This window comes from Mycteria americana, chromosome 3 (assembly GCF_035582795.1).
Source record: "Mycteria americana isolate JAX WOST 10 ecotype Jacksonville Zoo and Gardens chromosome 3, USCA_MyAme_1.0, whole genome shotgun sequence".
NCBI classification, from domain to species: domain Eukaryota; kingdom Metazoa; phylum Chordata; class Aves; order Ciconiiformes; family Ciconiidae; genus Mycteria; species Mycteria americana.
The window spans coordinates 120884797-120903572 of NC_134367.1; the positions used below are offsets into that span (position 1 = coordinate 120884797).

The 18776-nt window shown below is 38.7% G+C and overlaps 1 protein-coding gene across 10 annotated transcripts in view; it reads left to right on the top strand.

Moving 5' to 3' along the window:
* The window catches only part of EHBP1 (EH domain binding protein 1), a 227739-nt gene that overhangs the window by 97872 nt on the left and 111091 nt on the right, over nt 1-18776 (top strand). For all 10 annotated transcript variants that reach the window (XM_075496799.1, XM_075496800.1, XM_075496801.1 and 7 more), the window contains 2 exons: nt 8904-9156; nt 15569-15755. In XM_075496799.1, coding sequence (XP_075352914.1) covers nt 8904-9156; nt 15569-15755 — 440 coding nt within the window. The remainder of the gene's footprint in view (nt 1-8903; nt 9157-15568; nt 15756-18776) is intronic.

An 18776-nucleotide genomic window follows, 5' to 3' on the forward strand; every position in this document is an offset into this window, starting at 1 on the left:
GAACATCCTTCACTGCAGTCTTCACTGCATCACAGCTATTCTTGGTTAGCACTAATCTTCGTTATTATAATTTAATTGTATCTCTTTCATTCTTCTTTTTTTGCTTCCTTAGTTAAGCCTTCTGGCATCATGCCTTGCACCACGTGGTATGTGTTAATCCCCTTTCCAGACCGACATGCCCATTCTTGTTCTGTTCAAGTGAGAAATACAACCCCTGTAAGTGTTTAATCTGATAAGACTTCGGCCATAAGGCCAGAAAGGAGCACCAAGACAGCAGGCATCTCTGCTGTCCTCACCTCCGTGTCTAGATATGCAGGCTTCCATCTGCTTCCATCAAAAAAAAAGGGTGTATGACTTAGTTTGCAGCTGCTCGAAATGCCAATCCATAGTTAATTCCCAAGTTTGAAGCTGTACTCAGCCTTTCCTGTTCAAAGCTCCCAAGACTTTTCTTCCTACAGAAAATACCAAGGAACATTTGCCACGTTTGACCAAAGCCCAGAAGCCACTCTGTAATGGTGGTGGAAAAGAACCACACTGAGCAGGGGCAGTCATAGGATTTCTAATGCCAGGTCTAATGAGGATGCATTTCTGAGCTTCAGTTTCCACGTATGGTTACTCTCTTTCTCTGCACAAGCTGAATGTTTACTCACAACGTGGCTTTTCTGCCTTCTGAGCCCATGGAGGCCAATGTGGATGGTGATCTAAGTCCTGTCATACTTTGGCTGTGATATAGTCTCACAGGTTGTATTTCTCAAACAGGGACATTGCACTATCTTCTGTATTTGGCCACTGAAGCCATAAAGCCACTATCCGAGGCCCCTTCTCCCTCCTATAAATTTGTCAGGTGTTTCCAGAGCTGCAGAAGTAAGTTGTTTCAGCCTTGTAGATACCAATATATACGGATTAGGTTCTGGTGTCTGGATCTTTGGCTTTGTTTCCTGTCTGTTCCTCGGCTGTGAATTCACTTAAGATCATGGAAGGAGGCAGAATAACCAGGCATATAAAACGCCTATTCTCATCCATCTAGTTGTCCATACACAACTTGCTCTAAAAGTCTCAGCCTGTATTCCTTTCTTCCTTCTCTGCTCTAGAAAGAAGAGCTCCCTTCTCTCTGGAGAGAGCTGTACAAGTCCCATCCTATGTAAACTGCTGTTTTCCAAACCCAGCTTTTCTTTCCTTTCCAGAGAGAACCTGCACTGGCAGAAAGCAGCAGGCCTTCTGACCACAAAATAATAAGGACTAAGAATCTGTTCCTTCTCATCTCAAGGACAGGGAGTTATAAACTGGTGGTGTTTCTTAGTGCTGGAGTAGCTTGACACCTCATGTCAAGTTCTTTATGAGCAGCCTCCATCCAAGGCTCCAGCCTGCTTGTGTTCCCAAAAGACTCCTAATATATGTGGGGCACATTTTTTCAGTTGATTCTGGTCCCTTTGGTGGCATCTAACTTTTACTGCCACCTTCAGTCACAGTCACGGACGCTTCTCTGTTCCTCTGGGTCTGTTCTGTGTACTTGGACAGTCTCAGGGCTCAGACTGTTGGGTGCCCAAAGAAGTCCCATCTATGTGGCTGTGGGCAGCAATGCTGAATAGTTGGGTGTGTGTGTATCAAATATTCCTCCCACACATTGTTGCCATCATCCAGCAGTCAATGTACAGCAACATGACAGTGATTTTGATAAACAGGGTGTCACGAGATTCTTCCTACTGTGTCATAAGGTGGTTTTTTTATTTGCGGGGGATGGAGCTTCTGTCAGGTTCACGTGACAGGAGTATGTCTTTCTGGAGCACTGAACCAAGTGGAAGAACTGAGACATTTCAGGCTGTCAGACAAAGAGTGGGACATCTGGTGTGGTATTTTTAAAGGTTTTACTTTATGATTAGTGGCTCCCCAGGAATTCTTCTAGTCACCTCAGACACCTCTAAGAAGTGCTGGCTCTTCTGCTCCAGAGGTGTCTTTTCCCTATAATGGGCACTGGTTGTGTTCATCTTCCCTTGCTTGGCCTTCTTGATGTGCGTCTTTCCTTCAGTCCTCTTCCTTCACAGACAGTTGAGGAGGAAAAGAAGGTGCTGAGACAAATTAGTTAAGACAGTTCTAGTCTTCAGCAACAGCAGGAATCTGCTGTGTACGTCTGTGGCTAATGGGATCTCTACATGCGGTACACCTAGACCTTACCATTTTTGGGAGATATCCGTTTCAGTTGGACTACATTTTGAAGCTACAGAATATTGAGGCTCGTCTTACCCTGTCGCTCTACCACAGAAGGCTTCCGTGTTTGTTTCCCATTTGGCCGCAGGTATATTCCGTGATGGTTTAGGACATTTCTTCTACTCTGAGACCTCAGCGGAACTTTCATTGTTGCCATCTGTTTTTAGGAAGCTCTTTGAGACTATGCCGACTTGTTTGCTTTTACATCCTTAAGTGCATATTACCTTTTTGGTGACAACCCCAGGAGCTTGGGAGCGTGACAGAGGTTCAGGAGTTTTAAGGCAGACTTTCTTCCTACAGGCTTAAAGACTCACATTACCTGTTTTACTTGTCTTGTGATCTGCTTAAATCAAGAGATTAACCTTTTATGTGTGCAGGGATGAAGTATTTTTCTATTTGCTACGTGTTAGTTTGCTTTATCTTTTTATCTGGACAAGGCAAAATCTTTAACTTAGACTTTGTGAAAGTTCAGAGTCTTTCCATAGAATTTGTTACTTAATTTCCCCAAGATGTGCAGAGCAGCCATCTGGAGCCTCCTTTCCTGAGTACTTTGCCATCAGATGCTAGGAGGCGCAATGTGCCATTTAGGAGAGATATTCCAGGAATATTCCTATCAAGCTTGTAACCTGTGTGCTTAGTGAGAGAGTGCTTAGAGCCACCTAGGGTATGAATATGTATGTACTGACAGTCCTTCAAAGAGAAAGGAGGATTACTTGCCCGTAGATACTTGTTTCCTAGACAGATATTTCTTGTGCCTGTTCACAGACCAGCTACTTTCCCTCTATCTTCCTAATCCCATAATCACCTAACCCTGGGAATGCGGGGTGGAGAGAAACTAAAGGCGTGAGTGCTCCCAGCATCCATGTGCACGCACACTGTGGGTGCGGTGCATGGCAGAGGGTCATCAGCAAGCTGTCTCTGGATGCTGCTGTGGTTTAAAAAGTCCTTAGTGTAAATTATCTTATACGCACAGCGGAGTGAATGTGCATATTAACAACTCACCTCAAAAAAATCTTCAGCTGTGTTTCTTGGTTGACATGTCAAATTGAGGCTTATTCCCTCTATATCTAATAGGTCAGCTAGACATTAGAAATCTGGAAAATCAAAAATAATCTCTTTGAACAGTATATCTTTACAGCTTTAAATTAGACAATATGTAGATGATCATATAAGGATTGCCTTTTGGATTGTCTTTTAGTCACATTACAACAGAACTCTAAAATCAGTTAATTTTTGTCCAAAATATTTTACTTGGGGAAGTCGACATATACAACAAATGCAAATAGAAAACAACAACACACTTTCAGTGCTCCAGATATTTTTTTAATTAGGTGGGGAATGCAAATTTTGACATTAGATATGAACAATACAAGTTTCCTGCAGCACACCTGAGACACGAGGGTAACTATTTGCTGGCACTGCTGCCTCCTTTCATTTAAAACAGCATTTACTTTACCAATGTGTTTCTTTACCTTGTGCGTAGACTTCTGAGCTCCCTGCAGCATGTGTTACGCTGCAAATGAAAACAGTGCTACAATGCGGTATCAAACCCCAGAATCCTTCTAGTGTAGTCCTAAGGAGAGCAGTATGAGAACCAATATAGAAGAAAATTATTACTCTGTCCCTTCTCCTTATATTTCTTAACAAAATGTAATGTGTTGCTGGTGTGAGTATTAATAAAAGTAATAGAAAATCATCAGTGGTTTATAGGGATGCCAGTCATTATGCTTTCTAGAAGTGCTGGGAAGTTACATTTTTATTCTGTGCTGTTTGTTATGCTCCTCACATCACCATTGTGACTGAGTGCCTGCCAGTAATGCAGTAAATGGCATAACTAAGTATCTTTCACATGTGGCTTGTTCTTTCATCCTCTGCCAAGGGGAAAGTGGTATGTGTAATGTTTTGGGGGGGTTTTGTTTGGTTTTAAGGGATGTGTCACAATATGTTTGTGTTACAAAAGGCAAGTGGGTTGAAGGGCAGGGTGATTTTTGGAGATCCTCTGGGAACTAGAAGGCTGATTGCGCAGATAGGTAGTGCCAGAGTGATTACTATCACGAGCAGTCTTTCTCAGTGGAGTTAGGGCAAGTAATGTTTCCAGAATCTGGCACAAGAGCAGCTGGTGCTTCTGCTGTAGTAATACTTCTACCTCTCCTCTTGTCACTCCTACCCCTGTGGCTATATTACTTAACCATGCAAAATTATTGTGTGTTTGACCCTTGAAGAGCCAAACTGCAAGTGTCTTTTTTTTTTTTTTTTCCTAATGTTGGTGTAGAGAACTGTAATTAAAAAAAATAGTTCCAGTAGAGACTGGACTCCTGTGTTTTCAGCTGAGATTAATGATTAGGGGGAAGCAGGGGAATCTGTGTTGACTCCTTAGTGTAAAATCAGCTTGAAGAGGGAAATAAGCCCCTTTTAAGCTGTTGTATGTTCAGCCCCCCAAAAATGCACTTCCCAACACCATTAGGTCCTTTAGAAAATATGAGTGTCTTTGTTACAGAGAAGGTAACAGTGGCTGCCGCTGTAAGAGCAGTGTTGTTGAGTTGCTATCCTAGCAATTCAATTTGTTATGGAGAGGCTCACGAAGTGATGGCCAACACTGGACATAAAAGCTAGTCCTAAAGGGTTTCAGAGACCCCATGGGAGATAGCCTTGTTGGGTTCAGGTGGGGACCCTCGTGGGGACCCTCCCTCCCGTGGAGACATTGAAGGAACCAGAGGGGAAAAAAAAAAATAGTATCCTGGATGACAGGAGGAGAGAGAATGAGCAGCCATGTTAAGTAGGTTCTAATTCAGCCCCTACAAAATTCTGCCTATAAATGTTTCTTGGAAATGATACTTTTAGAAGCTCTTTTAATTTTAGCCTGTGTGTAGGATTCTATGAAACCTTTTAATAATAAGCCAGAGGTCTCTGAGTGCTCATCTGCAGTGCTCTGCATCTAAGGCCAAACCTGTAGTTACTGCTGAGCCAATGAACAAGAGAAAGAATTTTATCCTAGTTAGGGTTACAGCACTTGATCCATAGTATTGAAATAGAAAGAATTGCAAAAATCTTTTGCATTGCCCCTTAAAATTTATCAGATTTAAACAAGCATTTAACTCATCATTTCCAGGAGACACTTAAAAGCAAATTAAAAATAAAAGATTACAGTATAGTTTTAAGAGATTATTTCCCTGAATGTTTTTAACTTCAGGAAATATTACTGACGTTTCTTCTAGTAATATTTGTTTGAATACTGCTTGTGAGTTATCAGCAAGTTTTGCTCAGATATGATAAGGTGTATTTATCAACAGATTCATGTGCAGGTGCAGTGATCCATCATATGGAGTTGCAGAAGTAGGTATTTGTAGTTGTGCACTCTCTTGATAAAATATTTTAAGATTTGAGCAAAGTTTGAAGTAGCAAAAATTTTGGTTAAAACATCATCAATAAGTTGCACAATTTGAACAAGACATACATCAGTCATTTTTCTGCATTTCATTAGGTTACTTCTGCTTTTTATATGAAACTATCTTTTGAGGGCAGATCTCAAATGCATTTCTGCTTGGCCTAGTTCATCAAATCATTAAATGTGTGGGTAACATTTGAGTAGTGTTCTGACTACCGTGAGCTTCAAGTCACGCATATCTATGCAGTAAAGGTGGGATTTGGCTCACCTGATTTTAGACATTATCAGTTTGAACACACACCTGTAAGCTTTGCCTGTAAAGAGGTCTAGCTCAGCTGCAGATATCCACAGTGAGGACATCTCAGGGCAAGCAGGATGAAACATTTACTTGCCGTGACCACCTGCACTGGACACTAGAGTGATGTAAGTTAGCCCATGTAGAACCTCTTTTCCAGTTTTAGCTTAAAATAAATGAAAAAACACATTTAAAATGTTGGGCTGTGCTCTGATCTATTTCATCTATCATACTGTCAAAGGATTCTTGCTTGATTTGATCATATTTGTGTTTTTAAGAATTTCTGCCTTGAATGATTTCTTTTTCCTTGTCAGTTAAACAGTAGACCTTCAATATTATTTTATTGTGGCTTTTTCTGAAACATCTTTTTTATAAGGATGCGGGCTTATGAACAAATCCCCACACATAAACTAGGGTGTGAGCTTAATACGCATCACCTGCTGTGCAGTAACTACCCTTTCTCCCAGGGTAAGTGCCCAGCAGTTTATTCCCTTTTATTAAGGGATAAGCATGTTGTATTTACTCGGGGGTAGGAGTGAATACATACACTACAGCTGACATGCTGCAAATACACACCCTGATTTATCCTGCAGTAGTTCATCTGTACGTCCATCTCCTAAGACAGCTGAAATGTTGCTTTATGACATTCAGGTGAGGCTTAACCAGTTTAAACAGTAACAGAACCTCTTTTTTAGGTTTAGCTAAGGCTATTATTGCAAACCTGATTATTTGGGTTTTTTACTGTTAGTCACAAGGATTTTGATTAATTCTTTTTAGAACACATTTTGATAGTGTAAAGACTGACCATTAAGCATAATAATAACTTCTTGTGATCTCACTTTACCTTTGTCTCATCCCATTTCAATGCAGTGTCTGGTTTACACTTCTTCTCAGTCTCCTTTTTTGCTCCAGTTTTTGACTTGAAACAGTGTTAGCGGCATTCTGAAATTGAAGTTAAATATAAGAACTTAGGAGATACATGAGAGAGGTGTGTACTGTATACGTTGCTTCTTTAATGCTAAGTTGGACCTGGTTGCTGAGGGAATAAGAAACTGCAAATCTCACCTGGAATTAAAGGAATTTTTTAAAGTAATTTTCTGAATAATCACCATAGGGAAATCCCACAGGCACAAGCACTGTGTGTAGTTGTAAGTGTGGCTACCAGTTAAAACCTGCAGTATTGTCTGGCAAAGTACAATTTTATTTTGTTTCATCCAGCTGAACTCACCCTCAATCTCAGATGAGTGATTTATCTCCTGAGGGTCCACATTGGGCTTAAGTATGATTTTGATTAATTTAGTCTGTTATTCCAGCCAAACCCATTTGATTTCTACTTTCTGACCATAGAGAAATGATCCATCACTTCAGAAACAGACCCTTAGAAACAGTGTAGAAGACAATATGATAACATAGTCTTTGAGGTTCAAATGTGAAGAACAAAGAGGAGGAGCACTAGAGATGTGAGGTGGTTCTTAAAATGAAATCTTTCCAATCTTTGATAGGTTTCAATTGTTCTGAGAAGGACTAAAGCCTTTCCTGCTCCAAGCCTTTGCCCTGGTCTAGTGACTGATGACTACTCCAATGCATGGATAGGTGAAGCTGCTACCTGCATCTGGGGACCCTATTCCTATCCAACTAGGACTGACTCTTGTTCAAACTGTAGATTTGAACTGTAGTCAGTCACACTACGTGGGGTAGGGCTTTCTATCACCTTGGGCTGTGTTAATGGCTGGAGACAGGGTGAACTGGAAGTTTACTGGCAGAGTAGAGAACACTTACATTTTCTAGCAATTCACCAGGATTAGCAACTTCAGTACATCATCCATCCAAAACCAAGTAACAACAGTGCTGTTTTTTCACTGCCTCTTCCCTTTGTTAGTTGTGTGACTAGTGATTTTTCTCTTCCTGAATATTTGTTTAGTGACAAACGCACTTGGAGCGCTATCTTTTTATTTGTTAGAGCCTTGCTACAAGTAACTTTTAGAGTTTTTCTTTTAAAGCTAAAAGGTATGCTTTGTTCAATTTAGTAACCATGCATCTGAAAAAGAAACACTAGTCATTAAGAATAATGTGGGAGTGGTTATTGAAAATTAGGTTTTAATGACACCACATTGAACTTCCTATTTGCATAGATTTTGAAAGTACATCAAATCCAATATTGAACAGAATATCAAATTCTGATCATTTGATGCTGCAGGAAGAGTAAGATTAGCATTACTAAGTGACTTTGTAAAAAACATTGTATTGCTTTATGGGGATTTGTATTATTCAATATCCAGCAGCCATTCACTTTTGTGTAGTGTTCTTTCTGTTACTCTAAAGAACTGCATGCAGCTCCAGGTTGCTAATAACTTTTTGTTGTACAGCCCAAATAATAGATGAGTAATTTGATTATCTGTCTCTTTAGGGTTAATTTAAATTCATTTTTACTGTGAGACTATGTATTGTTATGAGGAGCAGTTAGCAGTGAAAATATGTATGTTTTGAAATGCAATTACTGGTCATACCTAATAACTGCTTTTTAGTTCAGTCATTTTAAGAAATGAAAAGACCACCTACTTACTATCACCATTTTTAATATCCAGTAAAAGTAATTTTATTATAAAATACAGGATATTTTTTTTCTTTATTAAAAGCTCAAATAAATAATTAAGAACATTTTGTTAGGATACAAATTGGCTAATAGCTTGGGAAAATGTTTTAAATCTGTTGTGACACCATTTATATGACAATAAGAAAACTAATAACTAATTAGGTTGAAAGAGCTTTAGTAAGTGAGAAAATGAAACCTATTCAGTATACTCTAGATGAAATGACCTTTTGAAAGACCTGTTTTTGAATAAACAAGGTTACTCTGTAAATAAACAAAGTGTGAAAATTCATCTAAGTCTAGGACTTTATGTTTTGAGAGTTAAGAAGCAGACCTTTTCGTAAGCCTTCAAAATATAAAGATCTGATAAAATGGTTTCAAATTTTTTCTGTGTTAAATCTGTTTAATGATTTTTTATTATTTGGTAGAACCGGACACTGAAATAGCTTCATCTTCAAAGCCAGAAGAAAGTTTCTATGCTGACAATTACAATCCCTTCAAGGATGAAGATGCCCCAGAGTACTTGAACCCATTTGATGAGCCAGATCCTGAGCCTGAAACTTTTGTAACTGTAAGAGATTCTCCTCCACAGCCTGCAAAAAGGAAGAATGTCAGACCAGTGGATATGAGCAAATACCTCTATGCAGATACCTCTAAAGCTGAAGAGGAGGAGCTAGATGAGTAAGTATGATTCTTCACCTTTCAGCAGCTTTGGAAGCATTAGTGGGATCCCTGGCTTAATCTTGAGGTGTATTGGGTTCAACCATGGTTATCCTTAATCACCTCCTTAGGACAGACTGATCCTTAGGCAGCTCAGCAGCAAGAAATACCATACCCCCAAGTCATGCTATTCAGCTGAATGTGATCAGTTAGGAAACTTTTCTTTGCCTCACTGATAGCAAATTACTTGATAAGGAACCAGTCTGTGTACCTTTTTGGCACTTTATGCTCTGACCAATTGCGAATAAGCCAAAAATTAAGGAGCAGCAGAGCTTGGTCCTTCCTGTCCTTTTTGCCATTATTTTTACTACATAGAATAATAATTTTTGTTAATGATAATGGAGAGTTTGTTTTATACTGGTGCAGTATGAAAAAGGAAGAGCATTTTGCAGTCTGCATAGCACATTTTTGAGAGTCTCCTAAGACTGAATCTCTATATGGGAAAGATAACACCATATGCACTTTCTTAGGTTGTTTCTTTTATCATAAACACACATACAACTTTTATAAACTCACACTGACTGCCTTGTTTTATAGTGTAGAAACCTAACAAGGAATGAGAGCTTTTTGCAATAGCTGTGCAGCTTGGGAGGTTTGAAGGTACTCTGTGTTTGTGGTCATTGGTCACCAACCACACCACTCATGAGACAGTTTATGGTGATTACATGCAAGCAATTTTACAGACGACAACTGTAATTAACATTTAGTTTTACGTTATTTAATGAGATTTATCGTGGCATGACATTTGCATTGCTTTCATATTTAATATTAATACAGGTGTCATATCATCATCTTTACATTTCTCTGCTTATAGCTGTGTTCTAGGAAATTGAAGAATTCCCATGCACTCTAATAGAAATGTATAAAGGACCCTGCAGGGTTTTTTTCTTTTAAAGCTCTGTGGCCATGGATTTGTTGTTGTTGTTGGTTGTTCTGTGAAAGAAAAAAGAAAGGACATTGGGGAATGCTGTCTCTGCCAGCTCCATTCATCAGGGCACTGCCTGAACAAACAGCACCGGCTGCTGTGTCTTCAGAGCACAGTGTGATCACAGTGTTGATGGTCACACCAGGCATCCCTGATCGTTCACTGGTCACCAGAATCCGCAGGGAGAAAAAATATGTATACTTTACACCCAAAAAGATATGGGTGTAGAGGACAGCAAAGACTGAGGAAGAAGAGCAAAAGCTACATGGATGGGCAACTGAAGAATTTTCCCTGTTTTATATTTAGCTCACCCTAAGCAATCTGTGCCAAATGGGCTTGCAGGATTGTCGTAACAGGCAGCCTTGTTTTTTTGGTGTGCTGGACTGTAGATTTCTCTAGCCCTTTGTTTACAACACCTTCTTATTTTAATGGTCCCATTTGCTTTATTCCTCCCCCCCCCCCCAAGTATAAAAATAAACTCCCCATAGGTGGATTCTACTTGGAACATAAATCTGATCTGTGTTTTCACTGTAAAAGCAATGTCCCATAGAAAGATGGAAGGATAAGGAGTCAAAAAGCACTGTAAAATAGTTTGTCTTTTACATAAGTTTTTTATGTCCTGACCCCCAAAGTAGCTTCCTCTCCACATTTTCTCCCAGGTTACAGGAGCGCCATGTCATTGAAAAAGACATGGAGACCATTTGTTAAATGTATTGGGTAGAAGTATGGCAAGGAGAACCTTTGAATCTTTATACTGAAACGCTCTGGAGGAGTAAGTGTAATAATAAAAGTGCAGTCTAGGAACACAGGACCTGTGATACTAACTCACACCTACAAGCACTATTATGCCTTACCTCATGTCATTAATTTTCAAATTTTTCAATAGAAAGTTTCTGCGAAGGTATGGTATGGTGAGCACCAAAGGAAAGATTTTCATAGGCAGTGCCAATTGGTAGTTTTTGTGTGCCCTAAATCATGAGGGTTTATGTCTAGATGTGTATTGTTTCTTATCTAATGTGAATATTGATGCTTTTATTATCTACATAAGTGGCTAATCTTCCAAATCCTATTAAAGTCTAGGCTCCAGTGTCAGTTTGTGGCAGAGAGTTCCACAAAAAACCAAGGCTTATATGAAATGTGTTTCCTTTTATTGATTGTAAATAAGTTACCTTTCCAATCCCATACACTATGTCTTCTGTTGGCTTATCAAAACAACAATTAATAGTATTGGATTTATGTGCTGTAAACAGTTGCTGTGTTGTATATCTCTAGCATGTTCACCATTACTTGTCACTTGTCTGAGTTAAATGGTGCTAACTTTTCCAATCTCTCTTCATACAGAAGGCTCTTCATTTCTCTAATAATTTTCACCGCACGTCTCTGCACCCTGTTATTTCTTCTGCTATGTATCTATTTTAAGATGTGTTGACTTGGCCTGAGCAGTGTATTCAAGACAAGGCTGAACAACTGAGTCATATCACGGCATTAGAAAACTTTGTGTATTGTTTTCAACCTCTCTCCTAACATCTTGTCTTTTGATTTTTGTTTTGGTTTGGGTAGTTTTTAATCATTTTTTTTACTACTGCTGGTCTAGTGCTTTCCCCAGGAGTGGTTTTTAACCTGATAGATGGAAGGCATGAGAAATAGAAGGGTCCCGAAAGATATTTACTGTCACTTAGGAAATACAATGTGTTTTTATCTCTGCATCTTAAACATTTCGTTGGAGTTCGCTTAATGCAGCACTTGGCATTTTCCTCTTGTATTTGGTGTGAAACGTGATGATGTGTCGTGGGAACATGGACACATCAGTTACCATCAGGACCCTTATCCCACTCTACACTGGCAGATCCCTAGTTCTGATTGTGGACTCAGAGCTTACACAAAGTGCCCCAAGAACTGAACTCTGACTCCAGTTTTGTAACAGACTCTTGTTGTAATCTTGCAAAAGGTACTTATCCTCACTGTGCCTCTGTGAAGGATTTACCTTGGGTAATTGGCATAATTGAAACAGATTTCACTAATGGTTGTGAAGATAACATAAGATTTCACAACACACATAAGCAAAGCATAGTCACAAGCATAACCATAATGAGGCGTTGCATGGTACAGAGGGACTTAGATGATCCAGTACATATATTCTGCTGTAAAACTGTGCTCTCAAAACATACCTCCTCTGGCTAAATTCTCATACCTAGCTAGAAATAAGGAACACATTTTCCTTTTGTCAGTTTGGGCATTTGAATGTTAGTGTAAAATTTTGCTTTTGCCTTTTTGAATTTTATACATTAAGATCAAAATGGTAGGTGGCTACCTGTTAATAAAGGACAGCACGCTTTGCTAAGTTAAGTATTTGAAAATAGCATAGCTCACAACTGTTTAAAGTATAATGCTTTCAGCCTTAGTGCTTCTGATTGGTAATATTGCCTGATCTTTTAACCCTACCACGCTGACAGCTTTGTTTTTCCTCCTCAATAAAATGTTGATTTTTACAGTTAGCACTGATCAAAATAATTTTTAAATTGGTCAGAATAAAACTTGCTTTCAGATATTATTTGGCTCTGTAGCTTCTTATCTTGTTAATCATTGCATGGCTTAGAATAATGCTGTCTAATTGGAAAGACTATTGAGTTGCCATCTATTGAAGCTGTCTGTTGCACAAGAAGCCACAAGCTACCACGCTGCCAGTGACAGCTTAATGCCAGGTAGTTTGTCAGGTTTGTTTTTTTTAATTTTGTGGTGGACAGTCTAGTATCTCTTCAGGCAAATCATATTGTGTGGATCAATTAAATAAATTCACAGAAGCAAAAAGTATGGGAGCTGACCTCAGAGAAAAGTGCTTTAATATTTTTCAGCTAAGGCTTTTTTCAGCCAGACTTTTCCCATGCTTAGTTTCTTGTATAGCCATGTGGAAGCTGTTGGACCAAACTCTGCTACATATATCAGACACCCATGACTTCAAAATTTATAGCCTCTTCGGGCAAGAACTGTTTTGGTTGGTTTTTTTTCCTGTATTAAACTTAAGTTTTCAAAAATCTTTCTCAATATTCGTAAGACCAATTAAAAGCGATGCAGAGGGGAAGGTGGAACGTAGTGTGTATGTGTGTGTGTGTTTTCTGCTGATACTGTAACCAAAATGTGAGAGTTTAGTCTGGCTTTCAAGCAAGTTCTTCTCTAGGAAAAAAAGGCAGCCACTTGTCTCCTTATAGCACTTCCTTCTGGTGCGTGCAGTAGGGTAACAATTCTTCAAGATTACACATGCAGTGCAGGCAATTCTGGAGCATAAAAATTCAACAGGTGGTTCTTCCAAACTTTTTTACTCTCATTGATAAGGTGGTGGTTTTTTTTTCCTCTCACCAAATTCACTTTAACACCTTATGAATGCACTTTTCAAATTCCACGTACACAGAGGTAAACTACTTTCCTGCCAAACATGCTGTGTCTGGCTGTTCAGAAGGCTAACTTGTTGAACTAAAGAAAACCTTGTGCTCTCCTGTAGAACGCATTGTTCTTCAGCCTTTATGTCTTTTATCTTCATTTTCACCTCCCTTTGAACTTTCTGGTGTCTGAAGACAGCTGGGCTGTCAGCTAAATTAGAGCTACTGACAGCTAGGTGCATTCTCCACTCCAACCTGAATACCCTCCTTTTTCTACTGCCTCCCATGGAAAACACCCATCCGTTTCTATTTAACTCATTATTTTGATGTTGCCTTTAGTTTTGATTGCACTGGTGGCTTTGCACTTGATGGGCAGCAAAGTGGGAACACCTGAAAGTTGCCTTCAGTCAGCAGATGAGTTACTTTTAGTGTCTTTCCTTTCACTTCAGTATCTGGATTTAGATCTCTTTCTCTGTAACAAGCAGTGGCAGATTCTCAGAAAGGTCTGGAGGTTTTTATGCCCGATCTTCACTTACGTGCTTCAGTGAACTTTGCCTTTCAGAAGTAGGCTTATTTTCTGTGGTGTGGATTATCAACTGCTTGCTTTTTCTCAGTGAAAAGAGGACGATGGTAAACTGCATTAAAATAAATTGTAAAATCAGTCCATGAGACTGAAAGACATATTTTCGTACTAAAAGTACACAAAACTGAGAGAAATTTGGTGTGGTGTGAAAGGAAACTGGATGAATAGTTGGCTTTTCGCTTGTGCCCAAATTTTGCTGTTGTAGTTGTTTGAAAACAGCATGTACTAACTCATGACTCTTATCCTGAGAGGAAATTTGTAAGTGGATCTAGCTAGGTAGGCTCTTGTCTAACGCTATATGCATTCTTGTTTCCATCTAGAGTTGAATTCAAGGGACTGAGGTTATTTGTCGTGATTAGTTTTGCTCTACATAACGGTATGCAGATAGATCTTTGGGAATTGCAGTGACTTATCTCAAACTATGTTTATGTAACTATATGATAAATATATCTTGCAGGGGAAGTGTGGACTAGAAAGGAATTAACATGTCAGTTTTGTAATTAACCGTCCAGTTTTGGATTGCAAAATATGAAAAATGAAGATTATGAATAAAATAACCTAGTGCAAAGAAGGTTCCTTAGCAGGACACAAAATTGCTGTCTCTTCTAAGTGTGCAGTAGAAGCCATTATTTGACATATTATTGATTGATATTTGATGTATCAAACTAATAGATAAAATTTGGAAATGCTGTGGAAGTATTTACCTAAGGTGGAACAAATGCAGAGTTGCAATGTGAATGCCAGAGTTAAGAAGAATAATTCTTTGGACTGCATCCACTTGGTGGAAGACGTTTACTGTGTTTCTTAAACAAGGTTTAGTTATAAAAAGCATTTTCAAAATAGATGGATGATGGCTACTGGTATCTGTAGAGAGGTATATTCAAGTCAGCTGTGGTTTTCTTACACTATTCTCTTATCCAAAGAATGTTGTTGAAATGGTGTAGTGCCTGTATGCTGCAGAGTTTAAAATATACTCGATGTGGACTGTGTACCTACGGAAGCCAAAATTTTCAGACTTGGACAGCCAAGAGTGAGGCCTGTAAGGCCATTGAAGCATGCATGTAAAAGTGACCTGATTCTTGACTCTGTTCTAATGAAGCATTCTTAATTCTGTTCATTAGAATATTAAACAGCCAGCAACTTCACTCAAATTTTTTGGTATTGAGCTTGTCTGTAAATCAGATCACTCTTTGATAGATAACTAAGTATAATTGAAGAGTTAGCTTTATGCAATTGCTAAAACTTCTGTCATTTACCAGACTTTATAAAATTTGTGGAATTTATGGAAATTCTGACCTAATGCAGTTTTAACTGTTGTAACTCACTTTTCAATTGTATGAAAAAGTAGTATCTAAAAGTGTATAAAGGCAAAATATATTCTTATGTGGGATAATAAAAGCATTTTAGTCATTGGCTTCTCTGAATAGGTCATATTTTCAGTTTTAATTCCAAGGAGATAGCAAAGAAATATGTTTCCCTTCTTTTAATTAGATCAAATCCATTTTATGAACCAAAATCAAGCCCTGCTTTAATTAAAGTTGCTCCGCTGCAAGAACCAGAAAAGAAGATGAAAAGAAAGGCTCCTGAGCCACCAAACCTCTTGCCAAAGACAGAGACAGGCATGAGTGAGAACATGTCAGCTATTCCTGCATCGAGGGAGCTTTCTTCTTCTCCTAAGGTAGGTTTTTCATACCAAAATTTCGTCTTTGTTATTAAGAGTACCTTTATGTGTATTGTAGACACATTTATTTCTGCAGGCCATCTTAAAAGCTTTGCTTATATGTAATAAGGTGTTGGCTCATCTCTGTTCACTTGCTGGTTCATAGGGAGAGAGCAGTAGTAGGAGCATGTATTTTTTTCTTTAAGGATTTAACGACAACGCTAACAGCAACTGCAGTTTCAAAGAAAAGAGTCTTCTAGTAACAAATTATAGAATTATAGAATCATTTAGGTTGGAAAAGACCTTTAAGATCAAGTCCAACTGTAATTGAATAAATTGTCCAACTCTTGAGAATACTGATTTTTAGGTTTTAATTCTTACTCTAATAGAGTCACTTTCATTTGCAGTTCCACATTTCCTGTTACGAGTCAGTTCAGTGTTACAGGACGGCTGAATATGCCGTCGAGAAGGGAGAAAATCATATTTAACAATACTTTGTCTTGATCTATTGTAATGCTGCTAAGCCTTGCCACTGTTGAAGAGTCCGTCTCCACATTTCTGTCATAAATCTAGGTTTTAAGAGCTTAGTACTGGATACTGTTTATTTGTATTGGGATTTATGTATGTCTAATTCTATAGGTATGTTGAAGTAACTTTTAAAAAAAGACAGTCTACTTTAAATCAGATTAGCTGTTTATTAAGAACATCCAGACTAAGCATACTTATATATCCACATACACCTATGTTCGTCAAGGGAAAATGAGGTAACTTCTGTTGAAGAGGGCAATGTGCAGCGTAGGTATTTTATGATTAAAACAGCTACCTTCTGTTGGTGTGAATTTCAGCTCCAGTGTTTCAGCAGTTAGCACCACTTGTGCTTTTTTAAACAAAATAAGCATTTAATAGTATATGTTAATGGGCCCTTCTTAAAAATGAATTTGATACGTGCTGACTGCTCATTTTGAAGGGTAGGAAGATGAGGACAGAAGACTTCCCTTCCAGCACATCTCTCCCAATTTGTGCATATTATCATCTGTTTTGCCTTGTATTGGAGCTGCTGTACTTGAATGTAAGAATTGAATGAAACTACTTGTCATACTTATAATTTCATTGCTTAATTACTCAGCCAGATTGCTGACATGTCCTTGTCCCTCCAGGCTCTGATCTTGCTGTCGTTTTACCACTCAGGGTAAAGAGTATGAGACCAGAAATCTAATCTGTGTCTGCTCATAGCAAAACAAAACAACATAGTAAGGCCACAAGCACAATTCACGAGTTACTCTTAATATGGAAAACCACAACCAGAGAAATATTAAATCAGAGTGTAGCAGTTTTATAATATGCTGAGATGGGGTTCTATCCTGTTCGCTGGAGTTTCTGTACGAAAAATATTACATGTTATTTGATTTCTGGTGGAGTCTGGCCCTCGGGTCAAAGCAAAGTGGCCAAAGTGAAGCATTCTGGTACTACCAGGCAGAGAAGAGACATCTGTGGAGGAGATTTTATCAGCTCGCTTGATGGAGATTGTGCCCCCATTGCTCGTTGTTTGAGAGGATTTTTTACAGGTCTGCATCCAAGGAAATACATCTCTCTGCTTTATCGTTGTGCTGAAATAATTTATTACTACTGGGTTCGACTGTCGTCGTTTTTGTGTACCCCAGACTAAGTTTTAGATTGTCTGAAAGCTGGAATTGATTAAGAAAAGATGCAGGATTAAAATCGCTGAGAAGACAGTGGTGTTATGAGCACAGTCAGGTAGTTCCTACTCTTATGCAGGGTATTAGTTCCCAAATATTTTGGTGCTGAGGCCCAATATTTGATGCTGAGGCCCAGCTGAGATCAGCAGAAGTCCGAGTACTGAAACTTTGATATTTGTTAGGGCCACGGGGGAAAACAGAGCTCTATGCTGACCTTCTCTGGTACAGGAAGCTTTCACTTTTTTACAGGATTTTGGAGGATATGAGACCATTAGGGAAGGCTCCAAAGCAGATGCAGTGTCCTTGTTTATTATATTACAGCTAGAGTGGAAAGTTTCACTGACTGGGTGTGTTAAAATATTGTATGGTCAATTGCAATCCAGAAAGCTTTCTGTAAGCACAGTCTTTTTTCTGTGCTTGAATTGTTTTGCTCTGAGGTGTTCTAATAATGTTAGATCAAAAGCACTTTACTTGGAATGCTTTTTGAAATTCGGAAAAGTACCGGCATTTAAAAGAAAAGAAAAGAAAATTAAACAATTTCCTCACACCATAGTATGAAATAGCGCCCAGGTGGGACTTCGACTGTTGGCACAAATAACTTGTTTGTTTATTACTCAATAATAGTGACAATGTTTAGCAACTCTGAAAAAACTCCCATCAAAAGGTATAGGCACTACACAAACATGAACTTAGCACATGCCCTTACGTAGGGGGAATAGTCCCATGGAGGTCAACTTAGGTAAAGGGAGGTTAAATAATTTATCTTATTCAGTGTTTTGTCCAAGTTTGTTGTAGAAGAAACAGAAAGCCTCTGCTACAGCCCTGACCAGAACCTAAGTGTCCCGACTTGTTTAATTCCCTGTCTTGGTTGTCTTCATAGGAAATGGCTGCGGAGCAGAAATGCTAATCTTTAGACTACACAAACCCAGCATTAATATTAGAACTTTAGAGCTTAAGGGAAAAGACCCCAAAAATGCCTCTGCAAATCTTTGATAGAGTATTTGGAGCTCATTTTTCCTTCACATGCTAATGGTGTTAATCACATTTGCTGAACACAAAAAATACAAATGCTGTTATTAACGCCTATGTATCAGCAAGTTTATTAGGTGGAAATTGCTCCTGAAAGGTTATTTGACACGACAGATTCCTACTCAAGATACAGGTTCCAATACTTGGAATTATGTTACCCTATTAAAAAAAGCCATTTAGATGGTGAAAACAGTAGTGAAGTTCCTAGGAATTTAAATACCAATTTAAAAGCAGGGCAAGAAAGGTTGATATTTTCCTAAGTATACACCCAAAAATCAAATCCCTAGGGTACGGCTGGACACCAAAATTGCTT